This window comes from Papio anubis, chromosome 7 (assembly GCF_008728515.1).
Source record: "Papio anubis isolate 15944 chromosome 7, Panubis1.0, whole genome shotgun sequence".
Lineage (NCBI taxonomy): Eukaryota > Metazoa > Chordata > Mammalia > Primates > Cercopithecidae > Papio > Papio anubis.
This window is the reverse complement of record NC_044982.1, coordinates 145249366-145275056: the sequence shown is the minus strand read 5'-3', so window position 1 is coordinate 145275056 and position 25691 is coordinate 145249366. Positions and strand designations below refer to the sequence as shown.

General features: G+C 39.6%; 1 protein-coding gene and 1 pseudogene across 18 annotated transcripts in view; both read left to right on the top strand.

Annotated features, from left to right (window-relative positions):
• MGA (MAX dimerization protein MGA) overlaps positions 1–25691 on the top strand; it is a 168032-nt gene that overhangs the window by 124574 nt on the left and 17767 nt on the right. For 7 of the 17 annotated variants that reach the window (XM_031668812.1, XM_031668802.1, XM_031668813.1 and 4 more), the window contains 8 exons: positions 681–907; positions 2654–2839; positions 8776–8848; positions 10435–10952; positions 14189–14486; positions 16823–17449; positions 22872–23204; positions 23339–24849. In XM_031668812.1, coding sequence (XP_031524672.1) covers positions 681–907; positions 2654–2839; positions 8776–8848; positions 10435–10952; positions 14189–14486; positions 16823–17449; positions 22872–23204; positions 23339–24849 — 3773 coding nt within the window. The remainder of the gene's footprint in view (positions 1–680; positions 908–2653; positions 2840–8775; positions 8849–10434; positions 10953–14188; positions 14487–16822; positions 17450–22871; positions 23205–23338; positions 24850–25691) is intronic. The other 10 variants (XM_031668808.1, XM_021940449.2, XM_031668807.1 and 7 more) reach the window with 10 other exon arrangements.
• LOC108586701 lies at positions 3349–3784 on the top strand (annotated as a pseudogene). The gene has a single exon (XR_001904313.3). The product of XR_001904313.3 is annotated as a 40S ribosomal protein S15a pseudogene (transcript).

Sequence of the window (25691 nt, the reverse complement as noted above, 5' to 3'; positions counted from 1 at the left end):
CAGATCACTTAAGGCCAGGAGTTTGAGACCAGCCTGGCCAACATGACAAAACCCCATCTCTACTAAAATATAAAAATTAGCCAGGTGTGGTGGTGTATGCCTGTAATCCCAGCTACTCAGGTGGCTGAGGCATGAGAATCTCCTGAACCTGGGAGGCAGAGGTTGCCGTGAGCCAAGATCGCGCCACTGCACTCCACTCTGGGTGACAGAACAAGACTGTCTCAAAAACAAAACAAAAAAAAAATTTTTTTTTTCAGTAAGATCTTCTCTGACTCTGCTAAATATAATAGCATCCCCCTTTTAATTCTTCATTCCTTAATTACCTTGCTCTGTTTTTCTACATGGCTTACCATTACTTGATACTATATATTTATGGGTTTGTCTTCTCCTACTTGATTTTAAACTCTGAGGGCAAGAACTTTGTTTTATTCATAGCTGTGTTCATTCTAGTGCCTAAAACGGTATCTGGTTGATGGCTGGTGTTCAACAAATATTTATAGATGAATAAATTAAAAGTATATGAATGCAACTAAATGCCCTTTTTTTGAGGGGGGTATCTACTTGATTGTTTTAATGAGTTACTGCCTTTTGTGAAGGAGCATATTTTGTTTTGTCAGTGCCTCAGTATTGATCGTTTGTTGCGAAAAGCACCTAAAATCTTACCCTTCTTTTTTGTTAAGCTATATGTGAAACAGAGCCTGAACAGCCTGTTCGACATTACCCATTATGGGTAAAAGTAGAAGGTGAAGTAGATCCAGAACCAGTTTATATCCCCACACCTTCTGTCATTGAGCCTATGAAACCATTGTTATTGCCTCAGCCAGAAGTTTTATCTCCTACTGTGAAGGGCAAACTGCTCACTGGAATTAAATCTGCACGGTCATACATTCCCAGACCCAATCCCGTGGTAAGTTTGGAATTTAATCTTTCATTATGAGTTACCAAAGTCACATGTAAAGATGATGTGTTTCAACTAAATTTTTGGTTGATATTTTGTGAATCATTTTGCTTTCAGTAATATGTTTATAAGACATCTTCCTTTCTGGTTTAATCAGTGCTGGCACTTTAAAAATGTCTTAAAAGTAGAAATGAGTAGTAGTAATTTTAAAAAACAGCCATCTTCTCTTCAAGAAGATCATAGAAAGATGGGCTTTTTTACATGACTTGGAAAAAGTTTTAAAAGATACTCCTCCTGTATTGTAGAATATTAATAGTCAAGATAAGCAGTATATATTATTAGTAGGAAAACGTGAGGAAAAAGCTTTTAAAAGCAAATTTAAAAATGCACAATAATATCAGTAAAGTTTAAGATTTAAAGTAACAGTTGATATAATATGACTGTGAAGACTGGTAGGTAAAAGTAGGAAGTTATTCATTGTGTTAATGGCCTAAGCAAGTCTTATTATCAAATCCATATATCCTACTAGTCCATTAGATTGAAGAAAAATCCTATACTACGATGCTACTGAATATGTTCTCTGTAGCAGAGCTATTATAGCATAAAACTGTTTGTTTCTGGCCTGTGATGGAATAGGCAAGGGTAGGCTGGGCGCGGTGGCTCACACTTGTAATCCCAGCACTTTGGGAGGCTGAGGCGCGTAGATCACCTGAGGTCGGGAGTTTTGAGACCAGCCTGGCCAACATGGTGAAACCCCGTCTCTACTAAAAATACAAAAAATTAGCCCTGTGTGGTGGCTCATGCCTATAATCCCAGCTACTCGGGAGGCTGAGGCAGGAGAATCGCTTGAACCTGGGAGGCGGAGGTTGTGGTGAGCTGAGATTGTACCACTGCATTCCAGCCTGGATGACAGAGCAAGACTCCATCTGAAAAACAACAACAAAACCTGAAAAAGGCAAGAGTTAGGGCCGCTGATCTCCACGCAGTCAAAATTCTGCATGTAACTTTCAGCTCCCCTAAAACTGAACAATAGTGTACTGTTGACTGGAAGCCTTACCAATAACGTAAACAGTCAACACATATTTGTATGTTATATATAGTATATACTATATTCTTACAATAAAGTGAGCTGTGGAAAAGAAAATGTTACTAAGAAAATAAGGGAAAGAAAGTGTTGTTATTGTTCATTAGTGGATCATCATAAAGGTCTTCATACTCACTGTCTTCACATAGAGTAGTCTGAGGAGGAAGAGGAAGGGTTGATTTTACTGTCTTGGTGACAGAGGTGTAAGAAAATCCCTATGTGAGTGGACCCACATAGTTCAAACCTGTGTTGTTCAGGGGTCAACTGTATAGAAAAGAAGAGTAAATATTTAGAAATTTCTACAGCAAGTTGATTAGACTGAATCTAATATTTAAAAAACCTTGCATTTTATATGTTTTTAGTTTTTCTAGTAATTTATTGTATTTACTAAAGTGTTAGTCTATGATGGACTGGTAATTAGGAATGTATCCTTCATCATAGGTAATTTGAAATGCACTGTTCTGGTATGATCTGAAATTTCCTGATAGAGAACTGGATCCGTTCTGACTATCCTAAGATTAGGGCTTATGAACTGTACTTATGCTATTTGATTTTAAAGTTGGCATTAAAAAATTTCAACTATTGTAATAGAAAAAAAACATTCGTTTTGTTTTGGGTTCTTGGGGAGTTTTTCCCATTGTATGGAATGTTTTGTTGTATGAAATTTACAGATTCGGGAAGAGGACAAAGATCCCGTCTACTTGTACTTTGAAAGTATGATGACTTGTGCTCGAGTTCGAGTGTATGAGCGAAAAAAAGAGGACCAGAGACAACTGTCTTCTTCCTCCTCCCCATCTCCATCATTTCAGCAGCAGAGTTTATGTCATTCTAGCCCTGAGAACCATAGTAATGCAAAGGTGAGTTTCTTGTTGCGTAATTTCTTTTCAATTTCTAATTCCCTGTTTTTGGTGTTAAGATTTGCATTACTATCAGAATAATTAATCTACTAATTATCCTACAGGGTAGAGAAGTTATATGTGACATGTTTATCAGTTTATTTCTCTGTGTACCTATTGTATGATATGTCCCTTAGGGTTATTACAAGTATTATTCTTTCTTGGTTGGGCGCCGTGGGTCATGCCTCTAATCCCAACACTTTGGGACGCTGAGGCAGAAGGATCAGTTGAGCCCAGGATTTCAAGACTAGCCTGACCAATATGGTGAAACCCTGTCTTTATTAAAAATACAAAAAAAAATTAGCTGGGCCTGGTGTCGCATGCCTGTAAACCCAGCTACTTGGGGCGCTGAGGAACGAGAATTGCTTGAACTTGGGAGGCGGAGGTTGGAGGTTGCAGTGAGCTGCTATCATGCCACTTTACTCCAGCTTGGGTGACAGAGTGAGACTCTGTTTAAAAATATATATATATATTGCCCTTTCCGCCATCTTTCCGCGCCACTAAAATGGTGCGCATGAATGTCCTGGCTGATGCTCTCAAGAGCATCAACAATGCCGAAAAGAGAGGCAAACGCCAGGTGCTTATTAGGCCGTGCTCCAAAGTCATCGTCCGGTTTCTCACTCTGATGATGAAGCATGGTTACATTGGCAAATTTGAAATCATTGATGATCACAGTGCTGGGAAAATTGTTGTGAACCTTACAGGCAGGCTAAACAGGTGTGGAGTGATCAGCGCCAGATTTGATGTGCAACTCAAAGATCTAGAAAAATGGCAGAATAACCTGCTTCCATCCCGCCAGTTTGGTTTCATTGTACTGACAACCTCAGCTGGCATCATGGACCATGAAGAAGCAAGATGAAAACACACAGGAGGGAAAATCCTGGGATTCTTTTTCTAGGAATATATATATATATATATATATATAATAAAATTCTTTTTCTTTTCTTTCTTTTTTTTTTGTTTTTGTTATAATAATCTTTTATTTATTTATTTATTTATTTTGAGATGGAGTTAATTTTTTTTTTTTTTTTTTTTTTTAAAAGACGGAGTCTCACTCTGTCGCCCAGGCTGGAGTGCAGTGGCGTGATCTCGGCTCACTGCAAGCTCCGCCTCCTGGGTTCATGCCATTCTCCTGCCTCAGCCTCCCGAGTAGCTGGGACTACAGGCGCCCGCCACCATACCCGGCTAATTTTTTGTATTTTTTAGTAGAGACGGGGTTTCACCATGTTAGCCAGGCTGGTCTCCATCTCCTGAACTCATGATCCGCCCGCCTTGGCCTCCCAAAGTGCGGGGATTACAGGCGTGAGCCACCGTGCCTGGCCTGAGATGGAGTTTTGCTCTTGTTGCCCAGGCTGGCATGCAATGGTACGGTCTCGGCTCAGTGCAACCTCTGCCTCCCCGGTACAAGCGATTCTCCTTCCTCAGCCTCCCGGGTAGCTGGAAATACAGGTGCCTGCCACCACATCCAGCTATTTTTTGTATTTTTAGTAGAGACAGGGTTCCACTATGTTGTCCAGGCTGGTCTTGAACTCCTGACCTCAGATGATCCACCCGTCTCAGCCTCCCAAAGTGCTGGGATTACAGGCGTGAGCCACTGCACCCGGCCACATTTGCCCCCAGCACTTTGGGAGGCCGAGGTGGGCTGATCGAGACTAGCCTGGCCAACATGGTGAAACCCCATCCCTAGAAAAAATGCAAAAAATTAGCTGGGAGTGGTGGTGGGCGCCTGTAATCCCAGCTATTTGGGAGGCTGAGGCAGTAGAATCACTTGAACACAGGAGACCGAGGTTGCACTGAGCTGAGGCCACATTGCACTCCAGCCTGGGCAACAAGAGCAAAACTTCATCTCAAAAGAAAAAAAAGAAAAATGTAATTATGCACTGGTTATCAAGAAAGTTAACTCAATAATAGGGAATAGTTTTCAAATATGCAGCCTGTACCAACAAAATCCTATATGATTTATGCAGTCGTTCAAGCAAACACAAGAAAATTGGTTCAATTTCTATGAATTATCAAGAGGAAAGGAAAACATGCCCTTCTATCTCAAATAAATCAATCAGGTTTGAATGACAGCTTTTTTGGATATAATAAAGACATACATGCACACAATAAAGACAAAATGTGTCTTCCCATTCAGAAACACTTCCTCTTTTAGTCCATTATATACTTTGCATAATCTTGTGTAGTAAGTCTTTGCTGCAAATGATAATATTCAAAGTAAATCCCTCCTCGTTTAGTGTCCTAAGAAGCCAATAGTTGCAGCAATTTGAGCATTAAATAATATTCCAATGCTGTTACCAGGCAAGTAAACACTGAGGCTGTAAAAAGAAGAAACTATGTTAAAAGTCATGTATTTGTGATTATTTTACAGAGATAAAGAGGATAATGTTATCCTTAAGTGGAGAGCAAAATACAAAGGACATCCAACCAATTTTCTCTCCTGCATTTTTCATTCCGTGGAAAATTAAGGATGAAAGACATTCTTAAGGGCAACATTAATGCCAGTTCTTCTTAAAAACTCCTGTATTTTAAAACAAAATAAGGATGACAGTAATTTAAAAATGTAAATTATATGTAATTTAGAACCTATAAACAGTATTTAAAATTATTAACACATTATTAATGACCACTTTAATTATAAGTTCTAATTTCAGATCTCATGATAAATAAAAACTTTGTTACCTATATTAAAAAATTATGTAGTTAAGCTAGTAGAATAAACATCTATGTATGCAGAGAAATTTTTAATTACCTTTTTAGTATATTTTAAAATAATTTCTCTCATAATTATTTTAAACATTTTAATAAAAACTCTTTAAACTCAATGAGGTAGAAGGAAAGACAGAAAAAGCATCATGTTTTTAAAGTAGTTAATATACTAGTTTTACTTTGTTACATCATTTTGGATTAAAAAAACTTCTGTTTTCCCAGCTTTCAGGAGGTAGATCTGGCTTTTAGGGACTTTTAGGGACTCCCTAGTCTCCAGTTTAAAATACCCATGAATTAATTTTTAAGAAGGACAAACTTTTATGAATAAAGATACAAGAAGTTAGTTTTTCAAAGTAAAGTTATTCATAGCAAATAATCCTAATTATACACTATGACATTTGATCCCAGTACTAACTGAAACTTGGTTAATAAGATCATTTTCTCAATTTTAAGAAATGGAATTAGGCATCTCTTTAACATGTGGGGAAGCAGGACATTTGAGAAGTAATAACACCAATGAGAGTTTTTTGTGTAACTGCAAGTGGGCAATTATACATTCTCCCATTTGATCCTGCTACTATTCACCATGTGTCAGGTAGTGTGCCAGTGTGCTGTGCAGTTACATGTACTACCTTATTTAACCATATGAGGTTGGTGGTATTATCCCCATTGCACACATGAGGCAATAAAGGCCTAAGTTATATTGCTAGCAAGCAGTGGAGCCAGGATTTAAGACTAAGTATACTTGACACCAAAGGTGTCGTTTTTTTTGTTTTTTGTTTTTTTAAAAGAAAAAGCCCCCAAAATCCATTTTGTTATCCTGTTTTTGAGGCAGAGTCTTGCTGTGTCCCCCAGGCTGGAGTGCTGTAGCCCAGCCTCAGCTCACTGCAAGCTCCGCCTCCCGGTTCACACCATTCTCCTGCCTCAGCCTCCTGAGTAGCTGGGACTACAGGCGCCGGCCCCCACGTCCGGCTAATTTTTTGTATTTTTAGTAGAGACAGGGTTTCACCGTGTTAGCCAGGATGGTCTCTATCTCCTGACCTCGTGATCCGCCCACCTTGGCCTCCCAAAGTGCTGGGATTACAGGCGTGAACCACTGTGCCTGGCCTGTTATCCTTATTATACCCTGTGGCACCCGAAAGACTCAGTCTGTCATTTACTTGAGCCACATAATGCTATCTAGATGGTTATATCCTCTGCTAATGCAAGAGCTGATAAATTTTTAGATAACCAAGTGAATACTTACTCATTGTGAGGTGGGAGGTATTTTAGTCCTTCATTTAAATTTGCTGTTTATCCTCTGTGGCCTGTCTAGGGAGACATTCTACATATATGTAAAATGCTTAGGTCAGCATGTGCCTGGTGCATTTTAAATACCCTGTAAACACTAGCTTTCATTATTATCTGCCCAGAACAAAATCTGCTATTAATACGTTAACTACATAGATTAAATGGAAACTGCCATTATCCTACATCTCTTGCCTCCTTGGTAACAGTGTTCTGGGTCAAAGGATGGTGTCTGATCCAAGATGAACCATTCAGACTCCTTTCCTAGGATTTTAAAAATTGGAACTAAGGGCTGCTCTGTCTATGGAGTAACCATTTTTTTATTCCTCTCCTTTTTTTTTTTTGTTTTTAAAGATGGAGTCTCACTCAGCTGCCCAGGCTAGAGTGCAGCCACTGTCTCTGGGGTTCAAGTGATTCTCCCGTCTCAGCCTCCCGAGTAGCTAGCATTACAGGCGGACGCCACCATGCCCGGCTAATTTTTATATTTTAGTAGAGACAGGATTTTACCATGTTGACCAAGCTGGTCTTGAACTCCTGACCTCGGGTGATCCGCCTACCTTGGCCTCCCAAAGTGCTAGGATTACAGGCGTGAGCCGCCACGTCCAGCCTATTCCTCTACTTTCTTAATTTGCTTTCACTTAAAAAAATTGGAACTAAGGAAAGAGGGCAGTCTCTCCTGATTAGTGAAAGTGGAATGATAAAAGAGTCTAGGTGGCAATCTTTCCAACCCATGGAGGAAGCTGGTATGAGAAACTTGAGGCACACATTCACAGATAATTTAAAGAATAAGTTCTGATTCCAGTTACCCTTGTAGTTAGGCTATACCTCTCCCTTTCCATGGTTCAGCTGATGGCTGGGGCTCCACCTTCACTTGTACTGCCACCTCAACATCAGTGGTGACTACCCAGAAAACCACTAAAGGGTATAAATCAGCAGTTTTCTTTTAAACAGCAATTTGTTAATAATGACAAAAACAAAAAAATTTAAATGTACATATCTTTTTGACCCTAAATTTTAAGTGTACATAGCATGAGGACACAAAGATATGTGCGTGTATGTGTGTTTACTCAAACATACACATATATATGACTGTTCAGTGCACTATTGTCCTCACTAATGAGAAATTGGAGGCAGAATGCCTGTTAATAGAGGATTTGGTAAATTAAAAAGTATTATTCTTTCTGATCCTGGAGTAATTTTTAAAAATTCTGGTTTTATTTGTTTATCTGTAATTATTAGGGTGTGCATCCTTCCACATTGGCAAATTTTCTTTCTTTCTCACTTTTTTTTTTTTTGAGATAGGGCCTCACTGTGTCACCCAGGCTGAAGTGCAGTGGCGCAGTCTCGGCTCACTGCAACCTTCACCTCCCTGGCTCAAGCGATCCTTCTGTCTCAGCCTCCCAACTAACTGGGACTATAGGTGTGTGCCACCATTTGTGGCTAAGCTTTTGTATTTTTTGTATAGATGGAGTTTTGCCATGTTGGCCAGGCTGGTTTTGAACTCCTAGGCTCAAGTGATCTGCCCACCTTGGCCTCTCAGAATGCTGGGATTACAGGCATGAGCCACCGAGACTGGCCTCAATTGGTGAATTTTCTGAATAGCTGCAGTTTGTTTTGTTTAACAGCAAATAAATATGTTTCCCTCTTTACTATAAAGTACAATGTGAATTATTTTCTTGATGACTCAGTTACTATCAGGGACATTAGGGAACAAAGCTACGTGTTTTTGCCCAGGGTTTTATATGATAGTAGTGTAGCTGTGGATGTGGATTGAAGCTGTTGACATTTTAGTCATTCTAATGATTTAAACTTCCATGAGAGATTTAATGCTTTTGTCCAAGTTTCTGTGGGTATTGAATATATGTTAAGTTAAAGTATTTCTGTGTTACTGTCTCCTTCAGGAACCTGACTGTGAACAGCAGCCCTTAAAACAACTCACCTGTGACTTGGAGGATGATTCTGATAAATTACAAGGTCAGAATGAACACTAGATCTTAACATTTGGTAGAAATTATTCAGATCTAGATTATATTAATAATGGGAGAAAACCCAAACCATCAATTCAGAATATGTCTGCTTACCCTGTTTGAAACTTATGCCAAAAACAAGGACAATAAGTAGAAGGTTTTTTTCCCCATTATTTGGTCTGTTAACACTCCTGCTCTCAAAAATAAAAGAAAATTCGTTCATGTTGGTATAGCATGTTGTTGCAAGAGACATTTAGGATGAGGTCAGTGAATTTTTTTTTTAACTTCTTTCCAAACCTCAGCAATATTGGCATCATTAGCTATTGGTCCTCCATCACTGCCACCTCTGGGGAAATCTAGAAGGAGAAAGGAAGGGAATATTACTGTGATTTACTAGTCGAGGCTACTATCAGAATTACTTTGATGAGAGGTAGTGGTCAGGGAGTTAACAATTTGTTTTTGGTTATGCTTCCTGAGACTTCTGACACTTAAGCAGCAGGGCTTCCTAACTTCTTAAAAAATGTCATGGTACATACAAATAATTATAATGTTTCTATAGCACATTGAGGTAAGTGGAGGAGGCTGCTAGGGTGGAGGGAACCTGCCTGAAAGTGTGAGCACCCTGAGAGGATTGTGGGGGCCCTTAACATACCAGTACACTCATTGGGAAGCTGTACTAAGGAAATCCAGGAGTCTAGTGAAATACGTATCTAGTCAACATGTTGCCATGGATAGAATACTTTGGGGAGTTGAGTGGTCTGCATACAATGTAGAAATGGAGCAATCGTATCTAGAAGCACAGAATTAATTCAGAAGTATTTGCAGTAGAAATTAGAGGTAGAGTGCACTTAAAATCAGAATACTACAGCTGGGTGCAGTGGCTCACGCTGTAATCCCAGCACTTTGGGAGGCTGAGGCAGGCAGATCACGAGGTCAAGAGATCCAAGACCATCCTGGCCAACATGGTGAAACCCCGTATCTACTAAAAATACAAAAACTAGCTGGGCGTGGTGGCGCACTCCTGTAGTCCCAGCTACTTGGGAGACTGAGGCAGGAGAATCACTTGAACCTGGGAGGCAGAGGTTGCAGTGAGCCGAGATCACGCCACTGTACTCCAACCTGATGACAGAGCTAGACTTCGTCTCCCCCAAAAAAAAAGAAAAATCAGAATACTATTTTTCTGGCTGTTCTTTAGGATTGACTCTAATCTTTACATGTTTCAAAGCATCTTGTAAGTAGCTTCACTTTGCCTATATGGATAGCAAAATAGTAACCTATACCAGTGAAGCTTAACCTTGGTTATAGGTCATGGTTTCTTTGCAAGCTAACTCTACTGTAATAATTGTGGCATTTAGAGCAGTGTTAAGGGAGCTCCCTGTTAGAGCCCAGTCACCAGGATAATGAGGACTATTGTAGTCTTATTCTCTGGAACTTTTTCTTCCTGGAAAACTCCCAAATTGTGAAAGTTAATACATGTTAAATTACTACTGTGAAAGAACATGAGAATGTGGCAGTTTTTTTCAGAGTTCCATACAAAATGCTGGGATGCAGAAATCTTTCAACTTTTTATTTATTATTATTATTTTTCATCAGAAAAGAGCTGGAAGTCTCCCTGCAATGAAGGGGAATCCTCTTCTACTTCTTATATGCATCAGAGGTCACCTGGTGGTCCCACTAAACTGATTGAGATCATCTCAGACTGCAACTGGGAGGAGGATCGGAACAAGATTTTGAGCATCTTATCCCAGCACATCAATAGCAACATGCCACAATCACTTAAGGTGGGCAGCTTCATCATTGAGTTGGCTTCTCAGCGAAAGAGCCGGGGTGAGAAGAACCCTCCTGTTTATTCTTCTCGTGTGAAAATCTCTATGCCATCATGTCAAGACCAAGATGATATGGCTGAGAAATCTGGATCAGAGACTCCTGATGGTCCATTGTCCCCTGGGAAAATGGAGGATATCTCTCCTGTGCAGACAGATGCCCTGGATTCAGTGAGGGAGAGATTACATGGAGGCAAAGGTCTGCCTTTTTATGCAGGGCTTTCTCCTGCAGGGAAGCTTGTGGCCTATAAACGTAAACCCAGTTCAAGTACATCTGGACTTATCCAGGTGAGAATTATCTTTAATCTGGGTATAGCACCTTTTTATACCTAGGTAGCATCATGATTTTTCAGAGCCCTTTATGGTCCTGATATCCTTTATCTTTACATTTCCTGGGAACTGGGTGACAAAATTATTATCTCTTTTTGTAATAGGCCTAGTTTAGATGCATACTTAGAGTGAATTTTTGTCACATTTATGAACAGAAATGTAGAGCCTTGTATTAGTTTATAATTTTCTTTCTAATCTTCCCAGAAAGTTACTCTTCATAAACTTTATTGCCTGCGGCCTCTAGTGATACTTTGACAATAAAGCAAGGATAATCAGGGATTCAGTCTAGCTCTTGGAATTTATTATTAGTAGATAGGTTTCAAAACAAAACCATGGTTAGAATGGTTAGGTGTAAGTGGAAGATGAAATTGACTTAAAGATAGGCAATGTATGTTTAGAAACTTGGGGAAATTTTTCATTTTTAAAATTTTATTTATTATTTATTTAGCGCAATCTTGGCTCATAGCAACCTCTGCCTCCTGGGTTCAAGCGATTCTTTGTGCCTCAGCCTCCCAAGTAGCTGGGATTACAGGCATGTGACACCACACCTGGCTAATTTTGTGTGTGTGTGTGCGTGTTTTTTTTTTTTTGTTTCTTGGTTTTTTTTTAAGTAGAGACAGGGTTTCGCCATGTTGTGCAAGCTGATCTCGAACTTCTGAGCTCTGGTGATCCACCCACCTTGACCTCCCAAAGTGCTAGGATTACAGGTGTGAGCCACCATGCCCAGCTGAAAATTTTAATTTAGTAAGGTGTTATTTAAATACAAGAGTAAAAATTGAGCCATATTTACTTAATTATATATTTTCTTTATTTGATTCATAGGGGTTTTGTCAGTGTAATCGTTGTAGGACAAATATCTCTATCCTTGATATTTAGTAATTCACGCAGGTTATATTAGTAAAATTATACTGGCATATAGAAAATTTGAAACGAGATGTTCTGAATTAATGTCATAGTCAAAAAGGTTTTTCTAGCTGAGCACGGTTGCTCACACCTGTAATCCCAGCACTTTGGGAGGCCGAGGTGGTGGATCACCTGAGGTCAGAAGTTTGAGACTAGCCTGGCTGACATGGCGAAACCCCATTTCTACTAAAAATAAAAAAGCTCAGCATGGTGGCGCGGGCCTGTAATCCCAGCTTCTCGGGAGGCTGAGGCAGGAGAATCATTTGAACCTGGGAGGTGGAGATTGCAGTGAGCTGAGATTGTGCCACTGTACTCCAGGCTGGGCAACAGAGGGAGACTGTCTCCAAAAAAAACCAAACAAACAAACAAAAAAACATATTAAAGTAGCAAATGTGTGGAAGTGCCTGATATTATTGCGACTTGACTTTCATTAGATTGGCTGCTTCTAAGTCACTAAGGACTTCTGCATTAATAATATGATTGATCTAGGCTGGGCGTGCTGGCTCACGCCTGTAATCCCAGCACTTTGGGAGGTGAATGCAGGTGGATCGTGAGGTCAGGAGTTCAAGACCAGCCTGACCAACATGGTGAAACCCCATCTCTACTAAAAATACAAAAATCAGCCAGGCATGGTGGTGCACGCCTGTAATCCCAGCTACTCAACAGGCTGAGGCAGGAGAATCGCTTGAACCTGGGTAGCGGAGGTTGCCGTGAACTGAGATTGTGCCTCTGCACTCCAGCTTGGGCAACAGAGCGAGACTCCATCTCAAAAAAGAAAAAATTGTAAGATTGATCTAAGATTGATCTACTTAATTTAAAAACTTTTTATTGCAGTTTACTATTGTGCATGCTATGTAAATACTTCTGTTGATATTTCTTACACTCTTGATGAGGAGAACAGTATTTTCTCTACCTTATTTATTGATTGACACTTTGAAAACAAAGGTTTGGCTGATATAATTTCTAGTGAGACCAGGCTCCCTAAAATACAAGCATGGAAATTTTTTGTTCTCTTCTACCCAGGACTCTCAGAGCCACCATAGAATGTGTCTATATAGGCAGTCCGGCAACTGTAAGATAAACTTTGGGGAAGCTACAGAGTAGGCTTCAGCACAGTCCCAAGGGAGCCGGGAGGGTATCTGACCTGTTTCCATATAGCCTAAAAAGTTACAGTAAAGTTTACTTTCAGGGGGAATGATCACATTCTTTGTACCAAACTCAAGGCAGAGATATTCTTGATCTCTGTGGGAATAATCATAATTTTACCAAAGTAGCAAAGAGTAATTTTGTTTTGTGTCTCTGAAGATGGAGTTGCTTGCTGCATTGGTTCCTCACCAATTCCCTATTAGAGAGTAGATTCTACCTCACTCCATCTCCCCCGACCCCCAGCTTTTAAATGGTGAAAAGGCGATGTAGAAAAGGTTATCTTCTCTAGAGTTGCCTGGCAATATGACCTAGAGCACATGGGTAGAGACTTGGGAAGTTTTTGTTTTCTTTCTTTTAAAAAAAAAAAAAAAAAGAAGAAATCAATCACCACAAAAAACAACTGTGCTGGTACCCGTGATGGGCAGTCCAATCAACTCAGGCAGCAGAGGGAATCTTTACTTCATTTGTTAGTTCACTTTCTTCTGACCGTTTAGTTAATTATATCTAGAATTAGAATGAGTTTCTACCAACATTCATTTTGAACCCATGTTTTATCCAACAGATGAAAATAGTATTTTCAAAACTAAGCTTTTTGAAAATTAACAACTGTGAGGTAATTGTGGCTTAGATTATTGCAACAATGATTTGTTCTATAACTTAAAGTAGATTTCACTTATATTTTTCAAATATGAAGGATGCTTGAAAGGACCCTTGTGTGAGAGCTTCATTATGCCTCTCTGGTCTTATCAGAGAGATTCTGTGGGACACAGTTACTCATTTTTGCTGATGAGGTTAATAGCTTAACCAGAATGGCTTATTTATGAGGAAAACAATTGGATAATTCTAGTTGTTTAGATTTGATGATAACTTTCACATACCTAGGATGCAGAAATGATGAGTTTCTGATTCTCTGTTTTCAAACTACAACATGAAGGTGATGAGATTAGTTCAGAATATCAGATGACAGCATTTTTCTACCTCCTGATTACTCAGATTATTCTCAATGGAAAAAGTCTACTTCTTCTTCCCTTTTAAATCTGAAAAACAGACTTATAAAAACTTGTAAAAATGAAGCCCCTGTCAAGGGAGAGGAGTTAGCAAGAGAATTTTATCTTTACAGAATTTCTCTTTGCCACTTGTTTCAGGTTAATGGTAAGAGTTACCCGCAGGCTAAGTTGCTATTGGGACAGATGGGGGCATTGCATCCAGCCAATAGGCTAGCTGCTTATATCACAGGCAGGTTGCGACCCTCAGTCCTGGACCTCTCAACCCTCAGTACTGTCATCTCCAAGGTAGCATCCAATGCCAAGGTGGCTGCATCCAGGAAACCACGTACCCTGTTGCCTTCAACATCCAATTCCAAAATGGCATCCTCCTCTGGCACTGCAACAAATCGCCCTGGGAAGAATCTGAAGGCGTTTGTCCCAGCAAAACGGCCAATTGGTAAGTTAGGGTGTATGTATAGTTTGGAAAGGCCTATGACTTTGTGGTGGGACAGTAGGTAACAGGTATGGAGGTTGTAAAAGTTAGAGAAATATGTAATTTGGCATTATTCTTATTCTTGATGTCTGTCTTGCCTGGACTTTTTTGATTGATTGGGGTTAACTTCTAATAACCTGCAATATTAGATGAATTGAATTGTTTTATAGTTTTCTTTGTTTTAAATTTTTATTTTATATTTTAATAATACTGACCTGAAGGCAAGTTTTACAGTTATTTTTAAGGTTTTTACTGGTTTTTATTAATGTAGAAAAGACAGGATTTTAATTTTGTTTCTAAAAAGGGAAGATATTTAAAAATACTTTACCATTTTACTAAATTATTTACTAAAATATTTTACTAAATTAAAAATAGTTAACTATTTTCCTATGAGTACTGGTGTTTTTGGCATCTTGCTGAACTCTTCCTGGTGCTGTGTAAATGCTTCTGTTGGTATTTCTTAAACTTACGAAACCAAGGAGCTAGCAAAAGCTAGTGGGGTAAGTAGTATAGGCTTAAAGTGGAAAGCTCCTATAAATACAATTTTGGAAATGTTGATTTATTCCATTCATCTCGGTTCTATGAATGAAAATCTCTCTTTTCCTTAACATTTAAATGCTGAAGTCTATAATAAATTACCTTATTGAAGCATTGGTGTTTTAGCATTGAGAGTATCTGTAGTTGGTTTATGGAATTTCTCTTTTTGTTGTTTCAAATCTATTAGGAATGTTAAGTAAGAGTGTCAGTTGAAATCTCTGGCTGAATGGCTAGAGTTGTGTGAAGATAGAAGATATTTATTGTTTGCCTTAAAAGAACCTATTTTGGCCCCGTGTGGTGGCTCACGCCTGTAATCCCAGCAATTTGGGAGGCCGAGGCGGGCAGATCACGAGGTCAAGAGATCGAGACCATCCTGGCCAACATGGTGAAACCCCATCTCTACTAAAAATACAAAAATTAGCTGGGAGTGGTGGCACACGCCTGTAGTCCCAGCTACTCGAGAGACTGGGGCAGGAGAATCACTTTAACCTGGGAGGCAGAGGTTATAGTGATCCAAAATTGTGCCACTGCACTCCAACCTGGCGACAGAGTGAGACTCCATCTCAAAAAAAAAAAAAAAAAAAAAAAAGAACCTATTTTACCTTTTATTAAAGCAGCTTCAGGTGTGATTAAGGGGGAAAAAAAAGCAATCCTATCCTGATCTCTTTTGAGAAACGTCTTTATATATTTTAGGAATATGTAATACATAAGCATCGCATAATAGCACAACTGTAAAGTGGTGAGAGTGCTCAGACAGGAGGAAATGGTAGAAATAAGTTTTTACATTAGAAATCGGGGGAAACAAACCCTCTCATTCTCTTTTATCTGTTTTAGGTGATGAAGTTTTTGCTACTGTATTGTCTTTTTAGTATCCTGACAGGTTGAATATATTGCATAGTCAAAAGAATTTTAGTAGGAACACTCTATTTAATTTTTTAATTTTTCTTTCAAGACAGAGTCTTGCTCTGTCTCCCAGGCTAGAGTGCAGTGGCACTATCTCATTTCACTGCAACATCCACCTCCTGGGTACAAACCATTCTCCTGCCTCAGCCTTCTGAGTAGCTGGGATTACAGGCATGCGCCACTATGCCCAGGTAATTTTTGTATTTTTAGTAGAGATGGGGTTTCACCATGTTGGCCAGGCTGGTCTCGAACTCCTGACCTCATGATCTGCCTGCCTCGGCCTCCCGAAGTGCTGGGATTACAAGTGTGAGTCACTGTGTCCGGCCTGGAACACTCCATTTTAATCCCTTTCTTGTTACAACTGAGATTTGTTTTTGGTCAAGGCAAACGTTTGATTTCTGAGAGTAGAAATTAGCTCAGATGCTGGGTGTGGTGGCTCACACCTGTAATCCCAGCACTTTGGGAGGCCCGAGGCAGGCGGATCACCTGAGGTCGGGAGTTCAAGACCAGCCTGACCAGCATGGAGAAACGCTATGTCTACTAAAAATACAAAAATTAGCCAGGTGTGGTGGCGCATGCCTATAATCCCAGCTACTCAGGAAGGCTGAGGCAGGAGAATTGCTTGAACCCGGAGACAGAGGTTGCAGTGAGCCGAGATCATGCCATTGCACTCAGCCTGGGCAACCAGAAAGAAACTCCATCTTAAAAAAGAAAAAAAAGAAATTGGCACAAATAATACAGGTAGGTAGTACCTGTAAGAAATTGACCCAGTGGTGCACAATAAATGTCGGTAAGCACAGTCACTGAGAGGATAAAATATGAGAACTGAAGATTTTTGACCTGCAAATTTCTATTTGCAGCGGCTCGACCCTCTCCTGGTGGTGTGTTCACACAGTTTGTGATGAGTAAAGTTGGAGCCTTGCAGCAGAAGATACCTGGAGTTAGCACACCCCAAACCCTGGCAGGGACACAGAAGTTCAGTATCAGACCTTCTCCAGTAATGGTCGTCACACCTGTGGTTTCTTCTGAGCCAGTTCAGGTGTGCAGCCCTGTGACTGCTGCTGTCACTACTACCACCCCTCAAGTGTTTTTAGAAAATGTTACTGCTGTGACACCTATGACTGCTATTTCTGACGTGGAAACTAAAGAAACTACTTATTCTTCTGGTGCCACCACTACAGGGGTTGTTGAGGTCTCTGAAACTAATACCAGCACCCCTGTAACATCTACCCAGTCTACAGCCACTGTGAACCTTACCAAAACCACTGGGATAACTACCCCTGTGGCTTCGGTTGCTTTTCCTAAGTCTTTGGTAGCATCTCCTCCAACCATAACTCTTCCTGTTGCTTCCACTGCCTCCACCTCCTTAGTCGTGGTGACTACAGCTGCATCTTCCTCCATGGTGACCACACCAACTTCATCTCTGGGCTCTGTTCCTATTATACTCTCAGGAATTAATGGGAGTCCACCAGTGAGCCAGAGACCAGGTAAGGCTTAGATGTTACTAGCTGCTTTATTACTGTACACCTATTTATATAACTTTGTGGTTGTGACAGGATTATAACTATATCAGGATAACAATATAGGTGTTTCTATTGTAACATGATACACGTATTCCTGAAAACCTCTGCATGCTGCAAAACTGAACACTTAAATTAATAGAGCTCATGGTTAATATGGGATTGGGATAAATCACTGAAAATATATGCAGTTTTGTAAGCAGAATATTAATAAAAACAATAACTGATAACCTTGAGAGAGAACTTGAACAGTCTTAACTGATAGTTTAGTGGAACTGGAGATTGTGACTCAAAATACTCAAAAACATTAGAATGAAAGTGGAGTGGTGGCTGAAGGATACTAAAGTAATGCAGGTAAGACTGGAGCTCTGAGCCACTAAGATGGGCATGGGAGGAAACCTGACCTGTGTGCTGAGAGCTAGGGGTGCACATCTTTGAGGAGGGAGCCCCAAATGCAGATGTTCCTTTTGTGGGGTGCAGGGGTGCTGCTTTTTAATTAGAGACAGATGAGCAGACTTCATCTCCTTTTGTCTAGTAAAAATCACTAATGAATCAGGATCTATTTAATTCCTGGACACGAACTGATTGAAATAGAAACAAGGAGGCATATTTGTTTAGGGCTCTAATATTTTTATAAACTTTTTAGTTAAAGTATTTCTTTTATTGGCTTAGGTTGAATGAATTTGAAATAGGAATATCCTATGCTTTGTGTAGTTTTTATATCTAGATGCAACTAGCTAAAGTAAATGGTTCTTTTAATCCACTCATAGAGGAATTAATATGGAAAAGAGCAAGAAACTTTGCAGAATTTGAGGGGAAGTAGTTACCCAACAGCAATTCTGTCTGGGTTATTGATGTTTTTCTCTTAAATATTTTTGCATTTAGTGATATGGTCTAAATTCCTCTCTGTCTTTTATGGAAGAAGAGATTGGGAGTTAGTTTGTAAGTTTAAGTTCTGTTGAAGGGAAAAGTGAATCTCATATATATATATATATATATATTCATAAAATATATATATATATATATATATTTTTTTTTTTTTTTGAGATGGAGTCTTGCTCTGTCACCCAGGCTGGAGTGCAGTGGCGGGATTTCAGCTCACTGCAACCTCCGCCTCCCAGGTTCACACGATTCTCCTGCCTCAGCCTCCTGAGTAGCTGGGACTACAGGCGCCCACCACCACGCCTGGCTAATTTTTTGTATTTTCAGTAGAGACGGGGTTTCTCCATTTTGGTCAGACTGGTCTGGGTCTCCGTGATCTGCCCACCTTGGCCTCCCAAAGTGCTGGGATTACAGGTGTGAGCCACCGCATTCAGCTTGCGAATCACAATATTAAATGTGTCTGTCTTCTGCTTCGTCCCATAAATAAGCCCATAAAACATGATTAGTCTGATACATAGTTTTGGGAGTGAAGTCGTTAGTGAAACTACTTTGATTTCCTATTGAATCTCAAGGTGCATATCTGTTATATTTTAACAGATCATGTCTTCTAAACCATATGGATTCCAGCCTTTTTCAATACTCTTAATTGTTTCATGAAACAGTAAAGTAGTTTATTCTTCTATAGTTTTGTTGTTTCTCAGACTTTAGTTATTTAGGATATGCATTCACATATTTTGCTGAGTCCCATCTGTACTGTCACCTGCCTAATATTTTTATTTAAATCAACTGCTTTTTTATATGTAAATGTGTGTGTGTGTGTGTGTGTGTGTGTTTGTTTATTTATTTATTTATTGAGAAGGAGTCTTGCTCTGTTGCCCAGGCTGGAGTGCAGTGGCGCCATCTCAGCTCACTGCAACCTCCACCTCCCAGATTCAAGTGGTTCTCCTGCCTCAGCCTCCTGAGTAGCTGGGATTACAGGTACCTGCTACCATGCCAGGGGTATATTGTATTTTTAGTAGAGACAGGGTTTCACCATGTTGACCAGGCTTGTCTTGAACTCTTGATCTTGTGATCTGCCTGCCTTGGCCTCCCAAAGTGCCAGGATTATTACAGGCGTGAGTCACAGCGCCTGGCTGTAAATGTGTTTTTAAAAGAGATAGCATTAATTGGAAACCAGCATTACTTGGCATAATAGAGGTTAACCCTATAAAGAAATATACTGGAAACTATAATAATAAAAAAATCATTAAATTCCTGTTACCTACTATATATTCTGAGCACATGGCTTTGCTGTCTTTCTTTTAAAGAAGAAAGCTAGAAAATACTAGAGTAACATTAAAGACATATCATCAAAGACTGTACCTAAAAGTATCTTCTATAATACCATTTGAGGGAAAAAAAGTAGATATATTTTTAATAAAAATGTATTTTTATTTAAAAAAAATTATGTATATAGAGAGAGAGACAGACACACAGATGGGGGTCTTGCCCTGTCATCCAGGTTGGAGTGTAGTGGCATGATCATGGCTCCCTGCAGCCTCGACATCTCAGGCTCAAGTGATCCTCCCATGTCAGTCTCTCATAGCTGGAATCATAGGCATGTGTCACCACACCTGGTTAATTTTTTTTTGTTTTCAGTAGAGGTGAGGTCTGGCTATGTTGTCCAGGCTAGTCTTGAATTCCTGGGCTCAAGCAGTCCTTGCATCTTGGCCCCACAGAGTGCTGAGATTACAGGCTTGAGCCGCTGCATCCTGTCAGGAAATACTGACATTTAACAAATTTTCTAATCTTTTAAAATAAATGGACCTGACTCAGGTAACTGCTACTTAAGGAAGTGCGTGTAGTTTTTTTCTCTATTTATAAAGAAGATCCCATGTTGGCACTTTGATATCTGTGGCTTGTAAATTTTGATTTTTCTCCTTTTTATCTTTACCTTCCTTTCCCTTGCACACATTTAAGTAAACCATCACATATTTAGTGCATATATTAAAGATTGTTTTCATTGTCTGAATTAGTTTTTGAATCACTCTCTAAAAGTTAATTTGAAGAAAAAAGTTGAAAATTAAGAATGCATTAACATATTTGTTTCTTAATTCATGTATGATAGATTAATATGGCCGGGCGTGGTGGCTGATGCCTGTAATCCCAGCACTTTGGGAGGCCAAGGTGGGTGGATCACCTGAGGTCAGGAGTTTGAGACCAGCCTGGCCAACATGGCGAAACCCAGTCTCTACTAAAAATACAAAAAAATATTAGCCGGACATGATGGTTGCATGCCTGTAATCCCAGGTACTCTGGAGGCTGAGGCAGAAGAATTGCTTGAACCCGGGAGGCAGAGATTTCAGTGAGCCGAGATCTTGCCATTGCACTCCAGCCTGGGCAACAAGAGTGAGACTCCATCTCAAAAAAAAAAAAAAAAAAAAAAAAAGTATTTTTTGTTTAAATTGCACATGATTATTTTCATGAAGTTTGAGTATTCATACTTTTATTTGTGTTTTATTTAATATTTAAGAGTAGTCCTGGATTTTCTATATAATTTTTTCATCTAAATGTTATGAGCATGACTTTCTGTTAGAAATATAATTTTTTTTGTGTGGGCAGAGTGCCTGTTTGATAGAAAATCCCATGTTAAGCTAAAGTCTTTTGTTTCATTTGTTTTTTTTTTTTTTCTCTTTAGTAGCAAACTTTTAAAGTTTTATTTATTGTTAAATAAACCCACCAATTTTTATTTGTTAATGTTAAATAAGCTCACCAATTTGAATAGTAATGTTAGACCAGTTTCATTTATGCTTACTATTACCATGATTCCTACCTCTTTATCTCTCTGATCTAAAAAAAAATCTAGATTACTCATACTGTTTTTTCCTGTGTCTTTAGTATTTCGAAATATCTCTTCCAATCAGTAAAGGGTATCTTTAAGTACTATTAATGGTTTGAAATCTCTATTAATTCATATCTTCTGCATTAAATTTCTGCTTTTTCTTTTTGTTTTAAAAGCATCTTTTGCCTCTTCTAAGCCAGGTTTATTTCCCTGCTTTTGATGTCTCTTAATTTCATTTCATTTTGAGGGTTTTATGTAATTTTTTCCTTCTGAAAAATAATTCCCACAAACCTTTAAGCTTTGCTTATTTGTTGGTGAATTTTAAAAACCAAAAAGCCCTTTATAAACCAAGGATTTTTAGTTCTTTATCTTCCTCAGGTGGTATAAGCTTAGAAATTCAGTCATAACTCTCTAGTAAGTGTTATGAGCTTTAATTTTAAAGTTAAATTGTGCAGGATCTGGATTTTATTTAAAAAAATAAAGAAGAGGCCAGGCACATTGACTCATACCTGTAATCCCAACACTTTAAGAGGCCAAGGCAGGAGGATTGCTTGAGCCCCAGGAGTTCGAGACCAGCCTGGGCAACATAGCAAACCCCATCTCTAGAAAAAAAAAAAAAAAGTGTGCACCTGTGGTCCCAGCTACTTGGGAGGCTGAGCCTGGGAGTTCAAGGTGGCAATGAGCTGTTGATTGCACCACTGCACTCTAGGCTGGGCAACAGAGTGTGATCCTGTCTCAAAAGAATAAAGTTGAAGCATAATTTTATCATAAATGATCTCTTTAACAAAGGAATCCAGATTTAGAGAGATACCCACGTTTTTCTTTAGGCAAAAGTATTATTTCTTTAAATGTGCCTGTTGACAATTGGTACTCTATTTTTTTTACCATTCTAAATGTAAAGCTCCATAATGTCTGGCTGTTCTCAGCCATAAATAATGTATTATGAAACTACAGAATTTTAGCAACTTTATAATCCAAATTGGAAGTTATTTGCAGCAAGGTCAGATTCTGTGTCTTAATGACTGGGCATGGTGGCTCATGGCTGCAATCCCAACACTTTGGAAGGCCGAGATGGCAGGATCGCTTGAGGCCAGGAGTTTGAGACTAGCTTGAGCAACAAAGCAAGACCCTGTCTCTGCAAAGAATAACATAATTAGCCAGGCGTAGTGACACATCCCCGTAGTCCCAGCTACTTGGAAGGCTGAGGCAGGAGGATCTCTTGAGCCCAGGAGTTTGAGAGTGCAGTGAGCTATGATTGAGCCACTGCACTGAAGGACTGAAGGTAACAAGTGCAACCCTGTCTCTCTTAAAAAAAAATTAGGCTGGGTGCGGTGGCTTATGCCTATAATCTCAGCACTTTGGGAGGCTGAGGAGGGCAGATCGCTTGAGGGTCAGGGGTTTGAGACCAGCCTGGGAAACATAGTGGAACCCTGTCTCTACCCAAAAATACGGAAATAGGCCAACTGTGCTGGTGCACACCTGTAGTCGCAGCTACTCAGGATGCTGAGGTGGGAGAATTGCTTGAACTAGGGAGGCGCGGAGGTTGTAGTCAGTTGAGATTGTGTCATTGCACTCCAGCCTGAGCAACAAAGCAAGACTGTGTCTTAAAAAAAAGTATGAATACTTTTTTTCCTGAATGTGTTAAAGGGGAATTTTGGTACTATGTTTCCATTTCCTGTTTTTCAGAAAATGCTGCTCAAATTCCAGTGGCTACTCCACAGGTCTCTCCTAACACAGTGAAACGTGCTGGACCTCGACTGTTGTTGATTCCAGTGCAGCAGGGTTCTCCTACTCTTAGACCTGTCTCAAACACACAACTTCAGGGACATCGAATGGTCTTGCAGCCTGTTAGGAGTCCAAGTGGAATGAACCTATTCAGGCACCCTAATGGGCAGATTGTCCAGCTTCTACCTTTGCATCAGCTTCGAGGCTCTAATACCCAGCCCAACTTACAGCCTGTCATGTTTCGGAACCCAGGTATAAAGTTATTTTTCATGACTGTCATGTTTCGGAACCCAGGTATGAAGTTATTTTTCATGAACTTTTCTTTTGTTAAATCACTTGGCCATATGGTATGTTAATACACCAGGACATCGGAAGTCTTGATATGGGCAGTCATGATTTAAAAATTTCTCTCTTATTTTTTAAACCAGGGTCTGTGATGGGAATCCGGTTACCTGCTCCTTCCAAACCCTCTGAGACTCCGCCATCTTCCACTTCGTCTTCTGCTTTCTCTGTCATGAATCCTGTAATCCAAGCTGTTGGGTCTTCTTCAGCAGTGAATGTTATCACTCAGGCACCGTCATTGCTTTCCTCTGGAGCTAGTTTTGTGTCTCAGGCTGGTACATTGACCCTGAGGATTTCTCCTCCTGAACCACAAAGCTTTGCAAGTAAAACAGGCTCTGAAACCAAAATAACCTATAGCTCAGGAGGACAGCCTGTTGGTACAGCCAGTCTTATTCCTCTCCAGTCTGGTAGTTTTGCCTTGTTACAGCTCCCAGGACAAAAGCCTGTTCCTAGCTCCATTCTTCAACATGTTGCTTCCCTTCAGATGAAGAGGGAATCTCAGAATCCAGACCAGAAAGATGAAACAAACTCAATAAAAAGAGAGCAAGAAACCAAGAAGGTTCTACAGTCAGAAGGAGAGGCTGTAGACTCTGAGGCTAACATAATAAAACAAAACTCAGGAGCTGCTACCTCAGAAGAAACTCTGAATGATTCCTTGGAAGATAGGGGTGATCATTTGGATGAAGAATCCCTTCCAGAAGAAGGTTCTGCAACTGTCAAACCATCTGAGCATTCCTGTATCACTGGGTCACATACAGATCAAGACTATAAAGATGTTAATGAAGAATATGGGGCTAGGAATCGTAACAGTTCCAAAGAAAAAGTGGCTGTTCTAGGAGTTAGGACCATTTCTGAAAAAGCCGGTAATAAGACCGTCCAAAATTTAAGTAAAGTACAGCATCAAAAACTTGGTGATGTGAAGGTGGAACAGCAGAAAGGATTAGACAATCCAGAAGAAAACTCAAGTGAATTTCCAGTCACCTTTAAGGAAGAAAGTAAATTTGAATTGTCAGGAAGCAAAGTTATGGAGCAGCAATCTAATCCACAGCCAGAGGCCAAAGAGAAGGAATGTGGAGACTCTCTGGAGAAAGACAGTATTAGAGAAAGATGGAGAAAACATCTGAAGGGCCCCTTAACCAGGAAATGTGTTGGAGCTTCACAGGAATGTAAGAAAGAGGTAGACGAGCAGTTAATTAAAGAAACAAAGACATGTCAGGAAAATTCAGATGTGTTTCAGCAAGAACAAGGCATCTCTGACTTACTTGGAAAAAGTGGAATTACTGAAGATACCAGAGTTCTGAAAACTGAATGTGATTCTTGGAGTAGGATTTCTAATCCTTCAGCCTTCTCCATTGTTCCTAGGAGAGCTGCAAAAAGCAGCAGAGGGAATGGACATTTTCAGGGTCACTTACTGCTACCTGGAGAACAGATACAACCAAAGCAAGAGAGGAAGGGTGGGAGAAGCAGCGCTGACTTCACTGTTTTGGATTTGGAAGAAGATGACGACGATGAGAATGAGAAAACCGATGATTCCATTGATGAAATTGTGGATGTTGTTTCTGACTACCAGAGTGAAGAGGTTGATGATGTAGAAAAGGTGGTGAGCCCATTTTTGTTGTGACTGAAACCTAAAGGATTTAAATGATTTATTAGAGACAGAAGCTTTTTCAGAAGATCACTAAGACGTAATACATTTAATTGGATGCCTAGGTTTAGATTATGACTTAAATGGCTTAGTAGTTTTTTAGGCTGTGTCAATCAAGCATCACTTATTGAGCTTTTATTCTTTGAGACTTGCCTGGTTTTATGGGAAGCTGGTTTAAGCATTTGGGGGATAGGTGCTTGAGAGTCCCTACTCTTTTTAAGTTAGATTTTTAAAATCCCGAAACCACTACTCCTATTTGATCCCAGTCAATTTCTGTGACGTTTTCTATGTGAGATGGTTGTAGCTTCTCTGGTAGATGTTAATCAGAAACTGGGAATGGGTGACCTTACAACTGGAGGAGAACTTACTTGCATATAGAGAGATGTTTTTGTTTTTGGAGAAAAACTGGAAAATACCATCTTTTGATATTCTAATACCATTTTGCCTTCAGTTGCTTTTATTTGTAGTCTCTGGAATTTATATTCTAGACTTCGGTCATCGTCCTTTGTAATATGACCTTTATGGCCTAGTTTTATTATTTTCCCGAAGTGTTTTTTATAGGATTCCTTTTTAGGGTTGTCGTATTTACTGAAATAAGTAACTGTCAGGTATTGATACAGTGCAGGAGTTGTACAAATGTTTTCTGTAAAAGGCCAGATAGTAAATAGTTTTAGACTTTGCAGAGAGCTAGAGGGCTCTCTGTTCCAACTACTTGACTACTGTTGTAGTATAAAAGCAGCTGTATTCCATTAAAACGTTAGTAAAAAAGGCCAAGTGCGGTGGCTCACACCTGT